At 44.7% G+C, this 20,338-nt stretch overlaps 1 protein-coding gene across 3 annotated transcripts in view; it reads left to right on the top strand.

Moving 5' to 3' along the window:
* Positions 1–1,467: 1,467 nt before the first annotated feature.
* celsr2 (cadherin, EGF LAG seven-pass G-type receptor 2) overlaps positions 1,468–20,338 on the top strand; it is a 62,463-nt gene continuing 43,592 nt past the window's right edge. For all 3 annotated transcript variants that reach the window (XM_056437071.1, XM_056437072.1, XM_056437073.1), the window contains exon 1: positions 1,468–5,069. In XM_056437071.1, coding sequence (XP_056293046.1) covers positions 1,529–5,069 — 3,541 coding nt within the window. In that variant the 5' untranslated portion in view covers positions 1,468–1,528. The remainder of the gene's footprint in view (positions 5,070–20,338) is intronic.

Here is a 20,338-nt window from a genome sequence, read left to right on the forward strand (position 1 = left end):
GAATGATTGTTGGTTGTAGATTACTAATTGTGGCATTGCTATTTTAATGATCGGAGTACATTCTCCTCCACTTAAAATACTGTAGAGTAAATATCTCTCTAGCTCTGACTCATCCTCGAGGGTTTCAACTTGTGTTCCCTCTTCCTCTTTGTTGGTTAAGTTTGACATTTATGGATATTTTACGTTCTTAGGTATTGACATTTTTTCTATGTCCTGTATTGTCTTAAAAGGAGCAGCTAACTAACATGTCAGTGTATAAAATGGCCATTTTGCTAATCTTTTATAATACGTCTCTAAACTCTTATAATCATATATTCAGAAAAAGCTGTGTTAAATTACCATATTCGTCTATAAGACCAGATATAGCGTACAGGACAATTTATTTTTAACAGTTGAAGAAGAGCCTCATTCATTCATGCAACACAACGTCATCATGGACATACTGAGATGAGGAGGAGCAGAATGATGAAGGTGCTGCTGGAGACGGGGCTCTCGAACTGTGAGTGTGCCGTGTGGCCACGAGGTGTCAGTGACGCTTAGCACATCAGTCCATGGGCTTATCAACGATTTCACTTGTCTGTACTCGATGTAGTTATATGTTTTATTCCCTAAATATCTTACTAGAACAGAGTGTACCTCATAATTTCATTATATATATAGAAAATAGAAAAATGTTGAATCTGAAAACGACAGATGAACTCAAAATAAATAAAATGTGGGTTTTAAGTGTAAATGGTCCTCTTTTTGAAGATCTCTGAACTCTGGGTTCTGGTGAAAGAATAACTTTCACCCGCACATTGTGTTGGGTTCAAACACTCCCGCCTACCCTTTGAGGAATGTCTGCCAGTTAATAAGTAAACCCTTTGTGAGAGGCGGTGGCTCCATGATATGAACATATTGTTGCTGATGAAATCATCGTGGTGTGTTGCTGTAATGTGTTAACACAGAGCCCTCTCTTTGCAATTTAAAGTGTTGTATTCTGACTCTTAAAACACTTAAATAAAACCAACATAGGCTAATGTAAAGCTAACACACAACTGCATTTATCAAACACCAAAATACATTAAACACATTGTTGTCAAGTAAACTACACGAAAGTCTTGTTTTTGTTGTTTTGTTGTTCATGAATGAAGCTTTTTGGAAGTTACTATTTATCAGGGGAATCTCTCTCTCTCTAACTCTCGTACGCGCACGCGTATAAACACACACACTAACACACACGCTCACACGTTTATGATAATGATGAGCCTCGAGGCGCAGGGGGAGCTGGAGCCATTTTCACCATTCAAGCGGAGTTACGCGGATTGAGTGGAGGTGCTGCTCTAGTTGCTGCCGGCGGAGTGAGAGAGAGAGGGAGAGAGAGAGAGAGGGAGAGAGAGAGTGCCGCTCCGGACAAGGTTACTGCGGGTTTAGTGACCGGAGAGAGCATGGCTCCTCTGCAACAAAGGGACACTCACTGGCGGAAAGTTTAAAGGAAAGCTGCCCAGATTCCCGCTCGGAGAGCCGGTTGATCACAAACTGAGGAGCGATGCACTTCGTTAAATGGGATTTGTTGTGGATTTTCTGGTGGTGTAAACTGGTCTTGCTGGTGCGTTGTTACACAGTTCACATCAGTGAGGATGTGGGGCCAAGGACGCTGGTGGCCGGCGCGGAGCGGGGCGCGCGGTGCACTCTGGATCAGGTCCTCGCTCCCACATTCACGGAGCGGTTCCTGGGGACGGACGTAGCCGCGGGCGTTGTGTTTGTTTCGGACTCGATAAAGTGCGCCTCGCTGCGCTCCAACCCCTTCACCGTGTACACCGTGGCGGACTGCACGGACTCCGGCTACAGGCATCTCCTCACCAGCCAGTACGACGTGCACGTTCACGGTAGGAACTGTTCCAACAAGCGTAAAAGAAAACCTCAGTGGGACATGGAGGTGCTCAGTTTGTTGAGCACCCACAGCCACCACAGCTCTAAGTGCCACCAAGCAGGCTCTGCCCTGTTTGCCGTGGGGGGGCTGCTACCCGGGTCCCCGATCCGCTGCAAAGTCACCAACAGTCGGGACTTTTATTTCTCCGAGGGGGACTTGTTTGTGTCCGAGACGCTGTGCTGGAGGCAGGACACCCTCCTGGAGCTGGACCTGCTCTGTGACGTGCTCACAGGAGAGGGACTGAGCGCTAGAGTCAACCCCATCTCTGTCCACTGGCGTGTAGGGCAGGGCCCCTTCAGACAGGGCCACCTCGGGAAGCTGTTGGAAAAGGCAGCTCTGTCTGATTCAGGGATTGTGAGCAGGAGGAGGAGAAGCATCAACAGCAGCCCTCAGTTTCAACCTCCAATGTACCAAGTGTCTGTGGCAGAGAATAAGCCGGCTGGGACTTCGGTGGTTGTTTTAAAAGCAATGGATGTGGACGAGGGGGAGGCAGGCAGGCTGGAGTATTTTATCGAAGCTCTCTTTGATAGCCGCTCCAACAATCTCTTTGCTGTGGACCCGGCCAACGGTGCCGTGTCCACAGTCGAGGTGCTGGACCGGGAAACTAAAGACACCCACGTGTTCCGTGTGACCGCAGTCGACCACGGCACTCCCCGGCGTACGGGCATGGCCACCCTCACTATCACGGTCAAAGACACCAATGATCATGACCCCGTCTTTGAGCAGCAGGACTACAAGGAAAGCATCAGGGAGAATCTAGAAATAAGCTATGAGGTGTTAACTGTGAGGGCCACGGATGGGGACGCACCTGTTAATGGTAACATCCTTTACCGCATCATCAACAGCAACGGGTCCAATGATGTGTTTGAGATTGACTCGAGGTCTGGTGTAATCCGCACCAAAGGCCTGGTAGACAGAGAGGAGGTGGAAGCCTATATGCTGCTGGTTGAGGCAAATGACCAAGGTCGTGACCCCGGGCCCCGCAGCGCCACAGCTACCGTTAACATTGTGGTTGAGGATGACAATGATAATGCCCCCCAGTTCAGTGAGAAGCGCTATGTAGTCCAGGTGCCAGAGGACATGAGCCCTAACACAGAGATCCTGCAGGTCACCGCCACAGACCAGGACAGAGGGAGCAACGCCGTCGTCCACTTCAGCATTATGAGCGGAAACACCAGGGGGCAGTTTTATATTGATGCTCAGACGGGTAACATGGACCTGGTGAGTCACCTGGATTACGAGGCAAACAAAGAATACACTCTAAGAATCAGAGCTCAGGATGGAGGACGCCCCCCGCTCTCCAACATCAGCGGCTTGGTTACGGTGCAGGTGCTGGATGTTAACGACAACGTCCCCATTTTTGTCAGCACTCCATTCCAGGCCACCGTGCTGGAGAACGTGCCGCTGGGCTACTCCATCATCCACATCCAAGCTGTGGATGCCGACTCTGGCAGCAACTCCAGGCTGGAGTATCGCCTCACTGAAACCACGTCAAACTTCCCCTTCTCCATCAACAACAGCACAGGGTGGATTGTAGTGTCAGCCGAGCTGGACAGGGAGAGTGTCGAGTTTTACAACTTTGGAGTGGAGGCCCGAGACCAGGGCTACCCTGTCATGTCCTCCTCTGCCAGCATCAGCATGACTATTCTAGACGTCAACGACAACAACCCAGAGTTCACTCAGAAGGCCTACTATAGGCGACTTAATGAGGATGCAGCCGTGGGGACCAGCGTGGTGACTGTGTCAGCTGTGGACCAGGACATCAACAGTGTGGTGACCTATCAGATATCCAGCGGAAACACCCGCAACAGATTCTCCATCACGAGTCAGAGCGGAGGGGGGCTCATCACACTGGCGCTGCCTTTAGACTACAAACTAGAGCGCCAGTACGCCCTGACTGTCACTGCAAGTGACGGCACACGCCTCGACGCCACTAAAGTGTTCGTCAACGTCACTGACGCCAACACACACCGGCCCGTGTTCCAGAGCTCGCATTACACCGTCAACATCAACGAGGACCGGCCTGTCGCAACCACTGTTGTGGTCATAAGTGCCACGGATGAAGATACAGGCGAGAACGCGCGTATCACCTACTACATGGATGACAGCGTCCCTCAGTTTGACATCGACTCCGACACGGGGGCCGTCACCACACAGATGGAGCTGGACTATGAGGACCAGGTGGCCTATACGCTAGCCATCACTGCTCGAGATAACGGCATCCCACAGAAGTCCGACACCACCTACCTGGAGATACTGGTGAACGACATCAACGACAACTCCCCCCGCTTCCTCAGAGACCACTACGTGGGCTCCGTCATGGAGGATGTGCCGGTGTTCACCAGCGTGGTCCAGGTCTCTGCCACCGACAGAGACTCTGGGCTCAATGGCCGCGTCTTCTATACCTTCCAGGGCGGTGAGGATGGCGAAGGAGATTTTATAATTGAATCCACCTCTGGCATTGTCCGCACACTGCGCCGACTAGACCGAGAGAATGTGCCCGTCTACAGCCTGCAGGCGTTCGCTGTAGACAAAGGTGTTCCTGCTCTAAAAACGGCAGTTAACCTCCAAGTAACGATCCTCGATGTGAATGACAACCCCCCTGTGTTTGAGAAGGATGAGTTTGACATCATGGTGGAGGAGAACAGCCCCATAGGCGTTGTGGTTGCACACGTGTTGGCCACAGATCCAGACGAAGGCAGCAATGCACAGATTATGTACCAGATAGTGGAGGGAAACATCCCAGAGGTGTTCCAGCTGGACATCTTCTCTGGAGAACTGACTGCATTAATAGACCTGGACTATGAGACCAGATCTGAGTATGTCATTGTGGTCCAGGCCACCTCTGCGCCTCTGGTCAGCCGCGCCACAGTCCACATCAAACTTGTCGATAAAAACGACAACGTTCCCATGCTGAAAAACTTCCAGATCATCTTCAACAACTACGTGACGGACAAGTCGAGCAACTTCCCGACCGGAGTGATTGGACGCATCCCCGCACACGACCCCGACATCTCGGACCAGCTCCACTACAAATTCGAGGTGGGAAACGAGCTGAACTTGGTCCTCCTTAACCAAAGCACGGGGGAGATCCAGCTGAGCCCGGCCCTGGATAACAACCGGCCCCTGGAGGCCTCCATGAGGATCTCAGTGTCAGGTGAGACTGTTGTATTGCTCTTTGTTATTGCTCCACCCAGTGAGTGGCACAGTGCAGGGAGAGGAGAAGGTGTCTTCCTCCTCCTTTCCCATTAACATGTCTCTTCATTTACATTTTCGCTTCACTTTACCGGATAATGGAATTGATGACGACTTAACTGGCTTCAGCGTTCCAGAGTGATTTCCCTATAATAGAAATATTCATGAGGGAGGATTAATTTTCATTGCAGGATATTTGTAAGCCACTCCTCATTTCCTATTCCCCCCGTCGAAAAACAATCCCTCAGAGCAGCAAGTCACAAAGACGAATTTAAGCATTCAAAGTCTGTTCGGTAACTTGTTTCATTTGGTCAAAGTGGCGGGCTGTAATTCTTCTCATTGAGGAGCTTTCTTGTTAACACAAGCCTGATTCCGTCTACTGAGGAGATTTTAATAGGTGTTTGTCCGAGCATGTCTCTATCCTGTGGCAGACTGATGTGGCCCATAATTACCAATCAACCCCCTCCCACATACAACAACCGACCTAATTAAAAGATGTACTATTTCTATGACTTGTTTAGAGTTAAAATTAAGAGTTGAATTTTAATTTAAGTGTTGTATTGTGCTCATCTGACAGAGAGAGAAATGTAATAGTCGTCAGTGTTTTCAGCTCAAATGTGTTTGAGGGTGAGGATTCTGTTTTTTACCGGTGTATGTAAAGATAACAGGAGTTGGTTTCAATTTAAATCACCGTCTGGTCCACTGTTTTGGGGGAGATGAGTATCCAAAACCCGCCAGTTAACTTCCTTTCTGTTCAGTGCTGGTGTTGTCTCTCCTCACTTGCATGTCTTAAACCGTCTGCGGGCGGTCCTTGTACCTTAATTTTACATGCCAGCACAAATTACCGAGTTAGATGTGCCCTAAAATGTAACTGAACTTGAATGGGGGAGGGGGGGGGGGGCTTTAACCCTCTGTTGGAGCTCATTTGACACAGTGTGATCGGCTGTAAATTTGCCTTCACTTTGACCGTGGCACAATCTGACAGAGTGGGAAACAGAACCAGGGGACCTTATTAAGAGGTTGGTTTAAGATGAAATCGGATAAGGAAGGGGAGGATGAAGGCTGGTAGGAAGCTCAGGATTTCTTTGATTTCACTGAAAAGGTGGAAGTGTTTTCTCATTGGTTGGTGAGTTGACACTGAGCTGCAGAAACTGTATGGATTGAGTGAGTAGTCGTTCTAGGAGTTGGGGCTGAGCTTTCCCCCCCTGGAGAACAATAGTGGGCTGTCGCATCAGGGGCGAGTGCTCATACCAGGCCGTGGTTGGGGGCAACAGCTGTGACTCCACCAAGGACCAATTAGAGGCTGTGTCTCCACAGCGCGTCCCACACCTGCTGGGGTTTATGTGTCAGCACCCCTGCAGTAGACAGAAGGAGGTGGAGGGAGGCAGGAGGACAGGGGGGAAGGGGTGAGGGTAAAGTTGCAGTAGAGTCAACTGGGAGCATGTTGGAAAATACAGTCGTACTGTAAGTGAGCAGGAGCGCCTGTAGGCGGGCTGTTGGAGGAGGAGATGGGGTAGGAAGACGAGCTCCTCCTATAGATGCTGCTGACCCCAATTTCCAAAGGCTTCTCCCTCCAGGGACCTCCCAAGTCTTCCTATTATCTTTCACTCTATGCTGCTGTTTAAGAGGCCCCTTATGATGGACGATATTTGATGGGCTCTTTTGTGTGTTATTTGACTGATTTACATCATTTTATGAGCATTGCTCTTCACACTGAAATGGAGGCAACGGCTCAAATGTAACTACACTTTGCTTCAGGTTTAACATTAATACAAAGATGTAATGTCTTAATTCCTAAATTCATTGAAATACCATATAAAAAAACTTCAACATAAATGCATAATACTGTTATTGAAGCGATTTTAATAAACTGGGTAATGTGAAGAGAGTATAAAAATAATTGTCATATGATTTTAAAACAAAATAGTCAACATGTGTGTTTTAAATGCTTAATTATATCTATTTTTAAAGGAAGTAAGCTCATTTTATTGACTACTGACATTAGTGATGCGAGTGTCTATACCAGGGGTGCTCAATACGTAGATCGCATGACATTAAAAAAAATTGGCCCGCCCCCCTGTCACTTTCTCTATAGCGCCACATTATAGCAGCAGCATGTCATTTCTGTCTCTACGTGTCGCGTTAACAGTCCTCTGAAAGTTACTAGCCCCCCCCCCCCCCCCCCCGGTCGGTCGATCGCCTTGACTTGGTCACATAATAAGTAGCTCGCATGCTGAAAAAGTGTGAGCACCCCTGGTCAATACCAACTGGCAAGTTTTGCTTAAAGATACGGTATCTGTTTTCTATCATCATTTAATGTCATGTTTCCCTTGTAATTAACATGAAAGGTTTTGAGTTTGTATCTGACGTGTTATTTCTTTGTGTTATATTGGTTTGAATTCTTTCAAAATCTTGACACCAATCAATGAATCAAATGTACTGACTAATTGCGTCATATTTAAAGCAGCACAGCGTGAGTAACATTGACTCAAATGTTCTCATTCAAATGTAAAAGACAAAAAGAAGCACTGCGAATTGATCTCTGCAGCAACGCCTGTTGTTAAATATGAAAATCACCTTTTCTTCTTAAAGGTATTTAAATACAAAGGCATACTCTCCAGATTAAATAATTGGCCTAATCCTCTAACACAGAATATTGCGGTTAAGATTGTCACTTTAACCATTTCATACCATAAAGCAGGCACTTAAAACACACCTGACAAACACATAGCCTCAGAGGTCCTGCTGGTGTATTGTGTATTGGTTGTGTGAAATGCATAAATTAACTAGAATGGGCACTCGGTAGAGCGCATACCTTCGCATATCACAAGATTGGGCATTGAATTATGAACATGTTGGCATTCGTTGCATGCCAATTGGTAAAAAGAAAATGTTGACCTTTCCATGACCATGACCCGATTGATCCCAAAATCTAATCAAATGGCCCCCGGATAATAAGCAATCATCCCACCAAATTTCATGCGATTCGGTTTAAAACTTTTTTTGTTATGCGAATAACACACATACAAATAAATAAATAAATAATCGATCAAAACATAACCTTCCGCATTTTCAATGCGAAGGTAATGATTATAACTATTTAATGTAAAGGAGTTCGATTTTTAGCGGTGTTGGGCCTGTGTTGGACCTGCCTCTTTTCTAAATGTGAGGAAGGAGAACGATAAACTCATATTAGCCTGATGAGTGACTAAAACTGATTCCATATTTTGGGGATCTGTTGAACTCTAGGATGCAATTCTTACATGTCGACAACAAAAGCGCCATATGTGATGATAATATTTGTCAGTATGATGAAGAGAATTATGGTCACACTGCAGAATTGAGAGGCTGGTTGTCATCTGAGGGATTACATTTGCTGCATGTGTATCCTGGGATCTGTCAAACCAGTGTTGACATACTCGAGCTGATCTACTGCTTCCAGGCAAGCGTGAGCCTGCATTAATAGGTGTTTGCAGTTGATGGCAAAGAATTCGTTCCCCCCTGCTTTCCTTTTATCCTTAAAGCCATGTTAATTTCGTAATAGAAACTATATCTAATCCTTCATTATCCTTCATTTGGAACACGTTATGCTTTATAATTGGAATTTGAGGTCAATTTGTTGTCTTTTGTTGTTTTGTCATTATTATGTAAATGTATCATTTCTTGTTTGCATTATACAGTGACTGTAGGAGTGACACACTTACACGTGAACCTCCTGTGTGGAAACTATAACATGAATACATTATTATTACTGTCATGAGGACACTTTGTGCTTATTTTAAATTCTGAATCCAAGCCAATCCCGTGCCCTGCATGCTTACTTTGCAAACACCAATGCCGAGATTTAGCAGACAAACACGTCTCCAGAACTAATGATGGCAGTTTGATTCAGCTCACATTACACTGCAGGGTGTACAGATGCTCAAATTGCATGGTGGACAGCAGATATGTTCTGGCTCTGGTCCGTGTTGGGAGAGAAGAGGGACCCTTTTACGTTTACTCTAAGGTTAAACTACTACTAGTTTTCAAACTGGCCTGAGCCAAACTTGTTGGCATTCAGCCCAACTAACCGGATCAATCAATGAATATGATTATCAAGTTGTTGGTTTCTTAACGATTATTTGGGGCTTTTATAACTTGTCTAAAATATCTAGATGTTTTTCCCAATCAGATGTAACGCCCTGTTCCATTTCTCTTGTTTCTCCTCTGTGTCTCCTGTGTCCTGCGATCTGTGTCTCGATGCCTCCTCTACGTCTCCTCTGTCTTGATTGGTTAATTCCCTTCACCTGCCCTCAGTCACTCCTGTCTCCTTGATTGGTTAATTCCCTTCACCTCCCCTCAGCCACTCCTGTCTCCTTGATTGGTTAATTCCCTTCACCTGCCCTCAGCCACTCCTGTCTTACTGATTGTATCATGCAGTACACCTGTGTTTTCCCCCCTATATATTGTGCCAGTCTTTCCCTTGTCTCCTGTCAGTTTGTAGTCTTTATCTCTGTCTTGTAGTGTCTCTGTTTCAATGATCAACTCCCCGTCTCTGTCCACATGCGAGTCATGGTGTGGTTTTTTTAGTTGCTTTCAAGCCAGAGTTTCTATGTTATACCTTTTCTTGAAGTAAAGTACTTTTATTGTGCTTTAAACCTGGAGTCCAGCTTGTTTCTCTTCACCGGTGCTTCACCCCCTGACAAATCCGTGACATCAGATACAGGATGGATGCCAGTATTCTATGTGGTTGAACGTGTTTTTATATTTTCTTCGACCCCCTTTGCCCCATACCTTTTGCCATTCTTGCATGAGATTATGCGACAAGACTGTAATTATAATGGAGGAGACACTGTTGCATTACTTATTGTATAAGTAAGAGCCAAGACAGCCAGCGTAATTTCATTATAATCTATTAAACCTTAAGGCCGTCTGGAGGGACTTTCTCAGGGGTTTGTCTTCTGTAACACTAGCCCAGCAAGCTGTGTGTGTGTGTGTGTGTGTGTGTGTGTGTGTGTGTGTGTGTGTGTGTGTGTGTGTGTGTGTGTGTGTGTGTGTGTGTGTGTGTGTGTGTGTGTGTGTGTGTGTGTGTGTGTGTGTGTGTGTGTGTGTGTGTGTTCCAACAGCTGGACCTCTCTCATTGCTTTTCTCCTCGCCATCATATTATTATTTCACTCAAGCGGAGCGCACCTTGAATGTCTGTGTTCTTAATGGTTGATGCATTTCTGTTTGCCTCGTGATTGATTCACAGGATTTAGAGTCACAGCTTGCAAACGCTCGGCCGTGTTCAGTGCGACTGGAGTCATCCGTAATACGCTCTTTTCATTCTTTGTGAGCCTCTCAGGATGGTGTTAGTCACACTTGCAGACTTGCTTGGAATATTTGTAGCACTGTTTCTCTTCTCTTCCCTGCCTTTACCATCACCTATCACCTTGATCCTGTTTCTCTTTCCCTCTTTTTGTCTGCCTGACACCATTCTCCATTTTTCTCCTATCCACCCGGGTATATAGCTCTCACCCCTGCAACCTCCCTGGTTCCCTCCCATCTTTTTAAGATCCTCCAACCTCCCTCTTTACCCCCCCACCACCTCTCTCTGTCTCTCCCTCTTTTGACTGTTGTCCCCCCTCTCCCCTGTGAAAGGAAGAATGCCTAAGAGAAATGCTTTGTTAAGCACCCAGTTGTCATGGTGAACCTAGCAATGCCTGAGAAATTCCATGTGGGTGGGGACGAGGGGTAAGGTCCCTTTTGTAAATTGAAGATGGGGGGGAGGGGAGGCACATAAAGTTCTAAAGAGCGACTGTCCCCCTCTCCCTCTTTCCAGTGAGGCATGTTAGGCTTTCTTTGGACCTGTAATTCTCGGGGACACACTGACCTGTCCTGCCGGCTGCTTTCACTCGGCAAGCATTTTTACAAGACATGCAGCAAGTCAACCGACACCTGACCGCAGATAGAAACTTTCCATTTGCAGGATAAAGTCTAGTCTTGCATGTGACAGATGTCAGAGGCTCCTGGTTTTGAAGGCCCAGAGAGTTTAAGCTCTGTGTGATACGATAGTGTTGTTCTTAAGCGCTCTGATTTGTGACACAGATGCGCTCAAAGGGTATCGGATGTCTTTCTGACGCCTTGTTTCTCAGTAGCAGAACATCCTTCTGTCGGCCTCTACGCTTGGTCGCATTGAAGTCCGGAGGAGCTTGGGTAGGGTGAGGAGGGCGGACGATGACATCATCTATAATGTTGGGTGGGGAAATCGTCTTTAGGATTAGGCCTGGTGCATCGCTGGGGTGAGGCCATGTGGCGCTTGCATATCTCAGCGTTGTCCTGCATTGTCCTCGCTATCCCAGCAGACAATGGGAGTGAATCCTGTCTGCCCCCCCCCTCCCCCCTGCCCCCCTTGTCTTTGTGTCCACTTGTTTTATCCCGGTGCTGCTGTCTTCATGACAGTTTCACCGTGCCGGCTGTTCATCCATAAATTATCCTATTTACTGTGCAGTCGGATGCAGGCCTTTTTAATGTCTTCCCTTCAGTGAATCTCTGACTGAGCACATGATGATGATGATGATGATGATGATGAAGCGATAGTACAGTGATTCCCAACCAGGAGTTCTTAGACCTTTAGGGGCTACATGGAATATTGTGGAGCAGCTCTAACTTATTTGAAAAAGTAAAGAAATAAATCCGTACATTTAGGCCACGTTTACACATCGCCGGGTATTTACAGAAACGAATATTTCTGCCCCTCCGTTTTCAAAAATAACGTCGTACACACAAGGTCGTTTTCAAAAAAGTTTCTGTTTATATGAACCCGCATAAATACGCCCCCGGGCGTCATCATAACTCTGCCAAACCTGTAGTCGGCAGTGTAACGAGAAGGATGAAGACATGCAAACCAATCAGAATTCTCAAAACCAACAACAACTACGAAAAACACGATCAACTTCCTTTTCCTTTAGAGAGTAAATATGGCACGAGGTTCATTTGTATGGACAGACAGCGAAGTGGAGCTGCTGCTTCGAGTCGCCTTAGATCAGGGGTGTCAAACTCATTTTCACCGAGGGCCACATCCGCCTCATGGCTGCCCTCAAAGGGCCGGTTGTTACTAACACGGTATAATTCTAACTACTCCAGAACATATTGTTAAATAACTGTCTTTGCATTTGTTTATTGTTTATTTAGGTGTACTTATATGAATGTATAACTATATCTGCAAATGCATTTAATATTATAAAATAAATCTATTTAATTTCATTAAATTTATTTTAACCCACATTACTTTATCAAAGATCAAACAAACATTATTACATTAACTTTGTTAAAAGCTTTGTCACAGTTGAGACAGGTGGTTCTCCACTGGTCTGGGCAGTGGTTCTCCACTGGTCTCGCGCTGTGGTTCTCTCCTGGTCTGGCTTTGGGATGCACTATCACCCCTGAATGACAAGCTATGACCTAAATCGAGGGACATTTTTAACTTCTCAAATGTATTTAATGAAAAGATGTTGCAGTTTGAACCTGAGAGTTCAGAATATCACAGTATGCACAACACAACTATTTAGTAATATTCCCTTTTACTGTCAATTATGAACCAACAAGTGAATCTTAAGGACACAAGGTAATACAACATACATTACTACTCTAACTTCAGACTTTAAAACATGTATAAAACAGTGCTTTCATGCATAAACATGAAGTAAAAAAGTCTGGTTTTAAAAAGCCTCAAAATATGTAATTAATGTCTCACTCACTGAACCTATGACACATGAAGCTGCTCTACAAGTCAGAGTCTTGAGGAGCAGCTTTTATACACAAACTATAAATAAATTAAACAAGGGTAATTAAAAAAGATTCACATATTCAACATTAACTTTTCTTCTGACTATATTATAAATACTGAACAACATGAAGCAGCACTCACTTCAACCTTAGTGACCACTGACATAGACCCGATGGAGGAATTCATAATAGGGGAACTGGGGATGTTTGTTCATACAAAGTCAATGGTCACACACGCACGCGCACACGCACACACACACGCGCGCACCTGGATGTCCGCCGGGCGCGTGAATGACAGGACGCGAAAAATGCGCCTCATTCGGGCTGATTCTTTTAACTCGGGCGGTAAAAGTAGGTGAGACTGTTGAAATGCTCCGCGTGACGTCACTGACGTCATACCGTTGAATCAGAACCTACGGAGGATATCGATCGTCTGGAAGCGGCGGTCATCCAGACGCAGCTCCTGGAGAAGCTGCGTGCGGCTACGGATAATATAAAATGTAATATTTATATTATTAACCCAGACTCGATGGCTTGATGGTCCGACGTGTGTGGGACTTCCTCAACAGAACAAAGAGTGTGTATTTCTTCCGTGGTGGACGGTTGTGGTAACGAGCTGTTATATGCCACGATAAGCCACGCCCCCTCTCCGGCGCGAGTGAAGAAAACGTGACAAATAGTCCGGCGAGTGAACTCACGCGAGTACATTTAGAAAGCAATGCAAGGGTTCGCCTCTCCTCTGGCGTGAACGCAGCATGAAGGAGCGTGAACAGACCGCAGTCGCTGCAAAAAAAAGACCTTCAAAATAAAAGCACAAGATTTTTTTTCCTCCCTTTTTTAAGAAAAGGCATCATATTTATTTAATGCCGTCGCGGGCCACATCAAATGACGTGGCGGGCCACATTTGGCCCGCGGGCCATGAGTTTGACACGTGTGGCTTAGATTATAAGGCAAATAAAGCACTCGATAATGTGGATTGGGAATCATGCCAAACTAAATATAGGGATATGTTGGCATTGTTCTTAGAACAGTACCCGTCCGAGACCTCCGAGGAGTATCCTCATGTCAAGGAGGAAATAACTCGGGCGCACCTGACAACGAAAATGAAGGCAGTCAGAGGAAAGTACCGGAATGCAGTCGACACTGGACGTAGGAGCGGCCAAACTAACTGTAAACATAGGACGCTCACATGACGTGAAGCATTTTTAGTCGCATACTGTGACGTTTGACAACCTAAAACTCCGTTTGACCTAGTTCACACGCAAACACAAAAACGGAGTTTTCAGAAATCTCCACTTTGGCCGGAGTTTTTTAGAAATGATCGTTTTCCGTGATAAAACCTCCGCTTTTGTGTAAATGAAAGGCCAAAACGCATGAAAATATATGCGTTTTCCCATCGTGTAAACGGGGTCTGAGTCTGCTGTACCCCCTGAAACACCCGTTGATGCGATTGAGACTGTGATGAGAAGACTAAGTAGTTTGATACTGGACATGGTTGAAGTATTCATCTCGGGCGCTGCAAATGCTTTAACGAACCGACCTAAACATTGACAGTTAAATTGAACTGAGAAAAATCTATAAAAATATCCGACTCTATAAAAACACATGGTGTTTAATAACGTCCAGCTTCAAGGAGTACTTTAGCTCCAAAATGTGTCAATAACTCACCGAGTGCTACCACCAGGCACGTGCACAGATAGAGCCCTAGTGGTGCTCAAGCACCAGCCCCTTTGCCCTGGATGAGAAAAGTGCCCTTTCTGCTGGAGCCACTTTTTTTTCATTCATCAGTATTTAAGAATAAAAATGACTCTCTGTCATCAAGTCCCCACAAATGTGTTTTGATATCCGACGGGGCATTTATTTGAGTTCTTGTGAGAATTTCACCCCGACATGCTCCGCGACGCTCACGAGCCCCCCCCCCCCCCCCTCCTCCTCCACTCAGTGCTCGAGCAGGTCTCCTCGCGCCACCAAACGGCTGCACCTCCTTCTCCTCTGACCCGCAGCATCAGACACACAGGTCATGACGGTGTTTGTCCCCTGACGTTGTTTGGTGATAAATTAACCACGTCGACATTAGCGCTGCTAAAAACATGACGTCGCAACTGGTCCGAAGAGAATAAACAAAAAACTCACGAAATCCGTGGTTTCACAGCCTTGTCCAGCTGTTTACTGACGTCATGTGAACAGAGAGAGGGAGAGATATCCAGGCAGGCATCTTATTTGTGTTGTATAAATGCTATTGAGACAATTTCGAAAGTATGTTGAACTTATTAATTCATTTTATAAATGTCACAAGAATTCACAGCTAGAAAATTGCAGCTAAACTATGATTGCTATCCTTGTACCACATTGTTTTATGTGGCATGTTTCTCTTTGTTTTGTCTGTTGCAGTTTTACAAAGATCAATCTTGAGCATTGCAGAGGGTGAAAAGTGTAAACGCAAGAAAAACTAGAACGGCACTCTGTAGAGCGCATACCTTCGCCGCAGCCACTTTTTTGGTACTTGGCATGAGAGTGTGGGGAGCTTGAAGTCATGTGAACATTTTGGCATTAGTTGCATGCCAATTGGATAAAAATTGACCGCACTATGGAAAAAAGAAGATTTTGACCTTTTCATGACCTTGACCTCGATCGATCCCAAAATCTAATCAAATGGTCCCCGGATAATAACCAATCATCCCACCAAATTTCATGCGATTCGGTTTAATACTTTTTGAGTTATGCGAATAACACACAAACACACACACAAACACACACAGCGATCAAAACATAATCTTCCGCATTTTCAATGCGAAGGTAAACAACACTTGTAATAACTACTTCCTAACCTCGACCGCTCGGTCATGCCGGGAAATATCAGACTGAGGCTTTTTAACGCTTTTACAGAGGTTTGATATTTCCCGGCATGACCGAACGGTCGAGGTTAGTAAGTTGTTTATTTTATGGCATTTTTTCGCTCCTATCATTTTGTAAATAAAAACTAATTGTAATTGTTAATAGAAAACAATTTCATTTTGTTTAGCTCTCATGTCTTCTCACGACACAATGTGTTTCAATTACTTGCTAACTTCTAGTTACAGCGATCAATATAAAAATCATTTTGCCGATGGGTGCCCTTTTTTTTGGTTTGAGCACCTGCCCCCCAAAATGTCTGTGCACGTGCCTGGCTACCACAAATTATTATCTCAAGCCTCCACAGCGAACAGAACAGTTTTTCTTTAAAATGTGTTTAATGAACCACGTTTGCTAAATGACTTGTGGTGTTGTTGAAGGCGTACTTGAATGCATCTCACAGGGCTGTGGGGAAATGTTTGGGCACCACTGGTCAATGATGACATAATAAAAGTATTCCAGACCTTCACTGGAGAACAGAAAGCCCTTCATGTACATGCTTCTCACACTGTGACCGTGACAGATCTGTAACAGGCCGTTAGCTTTGCGCTACATTGCCTTCATTTAGAGCTGAGACGTCACCGTGACCTGGTTTCATATGTGTCTCCTCTGCTGTGCACACGGTGGACATTCGGCTGTTAGACGTGAGGAGAGAGGAGTGACTGGTATTGGTGGTGAACCATGACGTGCACCAGTTTGAGATGTTTCATCACCGTCTGATTAATATTAATACTGACAGGAAGACGTCAGGCAACTGAAACAGATGGTTTCTTCACCAGCTGCTGCCGTCATATTGCGCTTCACTGTTTGGTGGCCTTCAAGGAATGAGAGCGACTATTTCGATTTTTCACTCTGATGCAGGTGGATCCTTTTAATTTTTTTATTTTTAACTTTCACCACTCCTCTTGATTTGTTGTCTTTACAAAAATGTTTTACTTGTGACAGCGTTCAAACATGAAACTGTCAGGAAAACTTTAAATAATTTCCCTTGAATTTTTTTTAGCACTGGTTTTCAAACCTGGACTATAAGTTGCTGCTCGCTCTGTTTTAAAGCTCCTTAATAAATTACATTGTCGTTATTGTGTTGCTGGTTGTTAAATGTCCAATATATATAAAATGACTATTGGGCCGTTTGAATAACGGCTTCTTGCGTGGTCACATTTCTGCATGCTAATGTCTCTTTACTATTGCACTGACAGCAGTTTTCCTTTGATATGCAAATGTTGTGATTGGAGGAGTTCAGGTCCTTTTCTGTGGCTCGAAAGCTGCTTCACTATAGTGGAGGAATCTGAGGAATGTCCTCTTCTTGTGGTTTTCCCAATTCAGCAGAAAATGTCATCAGGGGATGCTGTGGCGGGGTTCGCAAATGAGTATGAATGGCGTCTCAGTGACGCCGTCAGCTTTCCTCCTGAATGGAGGAGTCAAGGTCTGCCGGTTGGCTCCGACTCCCCGGGATTGAAATCCTTGGCTTGACATTGAGCTCCAGCAGCAGTTTTCATTATTGACTTCACAGGCACTGTACGGAAGTAGGTGTTGTTGTGTTGTGGTTCTCATTACAGCTGATCCTTGTTCTTTTTGATAACTTCTAAAGCCTAGTTGCTCTGCAGAAGATGATAAATCCGCCAGTCGCTTCACTCATAAATGGTTTTCATTATTCACGATCGTTATTTCAATATACATATTTATTTAACTCTTTTATTCTTGTGTTGTGAAACTAATTAACACACACATACTTGCCGTAGTGAGAGTAAACTTTATGATGCTTTGTGTAATTTTTGTGTTGATGTCACATCACACGGAGACACAAAACAGCAGATCTGCTGCGTGGGAGTTCAAGCATGCTGTCTCTTCCCTCCTTGGGAGATTTGCAAGTTCTGTTTCATTTTGTGTTTCTGCTTTTTCTCAACGACTAAACTAACGACACCGTTCTCAACCTCCGGTAGAGGTGAGGAGCTTCTTTCCCAAATAAACCTTCAATCCTGCATTCATTGTGCTCTGAATGGCCCTCCCAAGCAGTAATAGTTTAATACTGTTTTGGGTGATTAGAGAAGCTTTAACATCGTCTCAGCCCTCATGGCATATTCTACCCTCCAGGCTTCTAATTTCTCAAAAGCTGTTGCTTCAAAAGCTAAACAATGTTGTGTTTAAATAAGAGTGCTTAATAGTAGGTGGTGTATATTTTGTGTCTATTTTAAAGTACCAGTAAAATAAATAAAAATCATTTCAAGTTGAAATCTTTAGAAAAATCTCATGATTTAGCTCCCATTTTATGCATTGTTCAAAACGTCCCTTTTTGTGTTATTTAACTGTTGAAGTCCAACTGACCGGCTGCAACACAAATTGTTGACCAGACGAATATAAAGGTAGTAAATATGCCTCATTCCTTTTAACTCCCAGAGTTGACTGGTTCTGGTCTGCAATGGCCGTTGCTTGTCTCGTGGGGGGTCAGGAATAGGGGAGCAGGGTGGGAGGGGTTTTGGGGTAATGAGATGAAAAACCGGTCCCTCAGCATCCAGCCCCCGACCAGTCCTCAGGCTCCTTTCAGGCAGCAGTTGAGTGTTTCACCTTTCAGCGCTGGTTAATTCAAGCGGCCCACCCCCAACCCTCGACCACATTTTACGGCTTCCTTTCTGATCAACAGGACTTGAGGTTCCAGCTTTTAAATTAAATCGACACCAACCAGAGTGCACTCGGTTTTAATGAAGAAGGCGTCTGATAAGATCTAAAAGATATCAGTTTTTAACACTGAGCCACAGAGCTCCAACCTCATGCTAAACTTCTGCTCCCTCGGTCTTTAACCCACATCAGCCCTCATCACTGTCTCATTTCTTTCTTTCATCTTGACTGGAGGGTAAATTGAGCCTCAGCTGGCTGACTGGTATGAAGATGAGGATTAAACATGTTGTCCTGCTGGGTGCTTTCTGTTCCTGTATGTCCACAATCAGGTGGAACAAAATCAGGAGGTTATTACACATGGAAATGCAAAGAAGCAGAGAACAATAATATACTTTATTACTCAGTTTGTAACTGTATATTGGCATTTTCTGAAATGAACCTCCAAGGAAATAGTTTATATTTCAAAGATTTTACATAAGTGACAGATTGTTAGTGTGTGTTTGAACAGTTGAGGCTCCAGTTGTCTTCTGTAGTTTTGAACGAGGGATTCGGCCTCATCTCATTACACACTTGACCAGATTTACAGTTCAGTTGACGGACCCAGCACCTGTAGGGTTTAATCTCAAACCGGCCATACACATGTCAAGGTGGCGACACAACTGATCTGCTGATCTCTGAATATGGAAGGAAAATGCTTCAAAAATAAATGTGATACATTAGTCAGAGTCAGTCAGAACAAACCACTGATTAACGTGTGTGGTTCTCAGGCGGATCCAAGGGCAGAGCATTTAATAGTAATTCAATTAAACTGTGTCCTGTTGTCGGCCCCACAGGGACTGGACTCTCAGGTCACGACTCTGGTGTGTGTGTGTGTGTGTGTGCGTGTGTGTGCGTGTGTATGTGTGATGTTAGTGGTGTGATGTTTGTCAGCAATATGTAAACATGACACTTGGGGACAGTAGCAGCAGACTAGTTAACGGTGGTTCTTTCTGTTAATAAATACTGCAGCACTGCTGTTCTTCCAGTTCTACAAAGCATACAGTGTTTCAGAATATGGTAGTTTTAGCTAACTATCTACATTTGATTTTAACATTTGAAAGGATGTTTTTAACGTCCTTAGGTGCAAACATTGTTTGCAATTGTCATTGCGATATTAATTACTTCTTATTTTGTTTATTATATGTACACTGTACACGGCAGCAGCTTCCTTCCTGCTCCAATTTAGTTTTGTTTTCGTTCCCCCGTCAGCCATCTTCCTTCGATTGCCTCCCTATTTGTGTATTTATTTATCATAAATATATAAGACCAGAGACTTTGAAATACTGAAACTGCAGCCCTTTCATATTTGGATATGAATACAATGAAGACGCCGTGTCTCCAACTCCAACACTTTTCTTGCATCTCACATTTCTAATCAGACTTTCAACAAAGACCGGCCTATGGAGGAGAACGTTTTGTCCCGACCATGCAGAGCACGCCCCGAGAGCGTGTGGTGACAACTTCCGGCACCGCCTTGAACGCTGTTCCCAGATCCAGTTACTGTGCACCTGCTGACAGACATACTTGGAAATATTGGCGCATGCCCCCAGAAGCGTATCATCCTCAGGCTGATCGTTTCTGATGGGTTTCAAGATTGCTGTACAGACGAGGTGTTTAAGCACTTAATTGCTTCAAGAACACCCGTTCCTTTCACCTCATACAGCATCTCTGCCTCAACTCGCCCTCCTTCAACTGACACAGTACCTGACTCTCAATGTCACCATTATTCATCACACATTAGTTTCTATTTGAGATATTAAGGATTTCACACAATTGATAGGAACTTTAAAGGAAAATACATTTGTTACATAGGGTTTTAAATATCATTGAGTAAAATATACCGATTTTTTTAAAGAAGGAAAAATAGACTCATCACTTAGAGTAGGAGTACGTTGCTTGATAAATGTGTCTATTCTTCACTGTCAGTGGATGGTTTTA

This window comes from Pseudoliparis swirei, chromosome 18, assembly GCF_029220125.1.
Source record: "Pseudoliparis swirei isolate HS2019 ecotype Mariana Trench chromosome 18, NWPU_hadal_v1, whole genome shotgun sequence".
Taxonomy (NCBI): domain Eukaryota; kingdom Metazoa; phylum Chordata; class Actinopteri; order Perciformes; family Liparidae; genus Pseudoliparis; species Pseudoliparis swirei.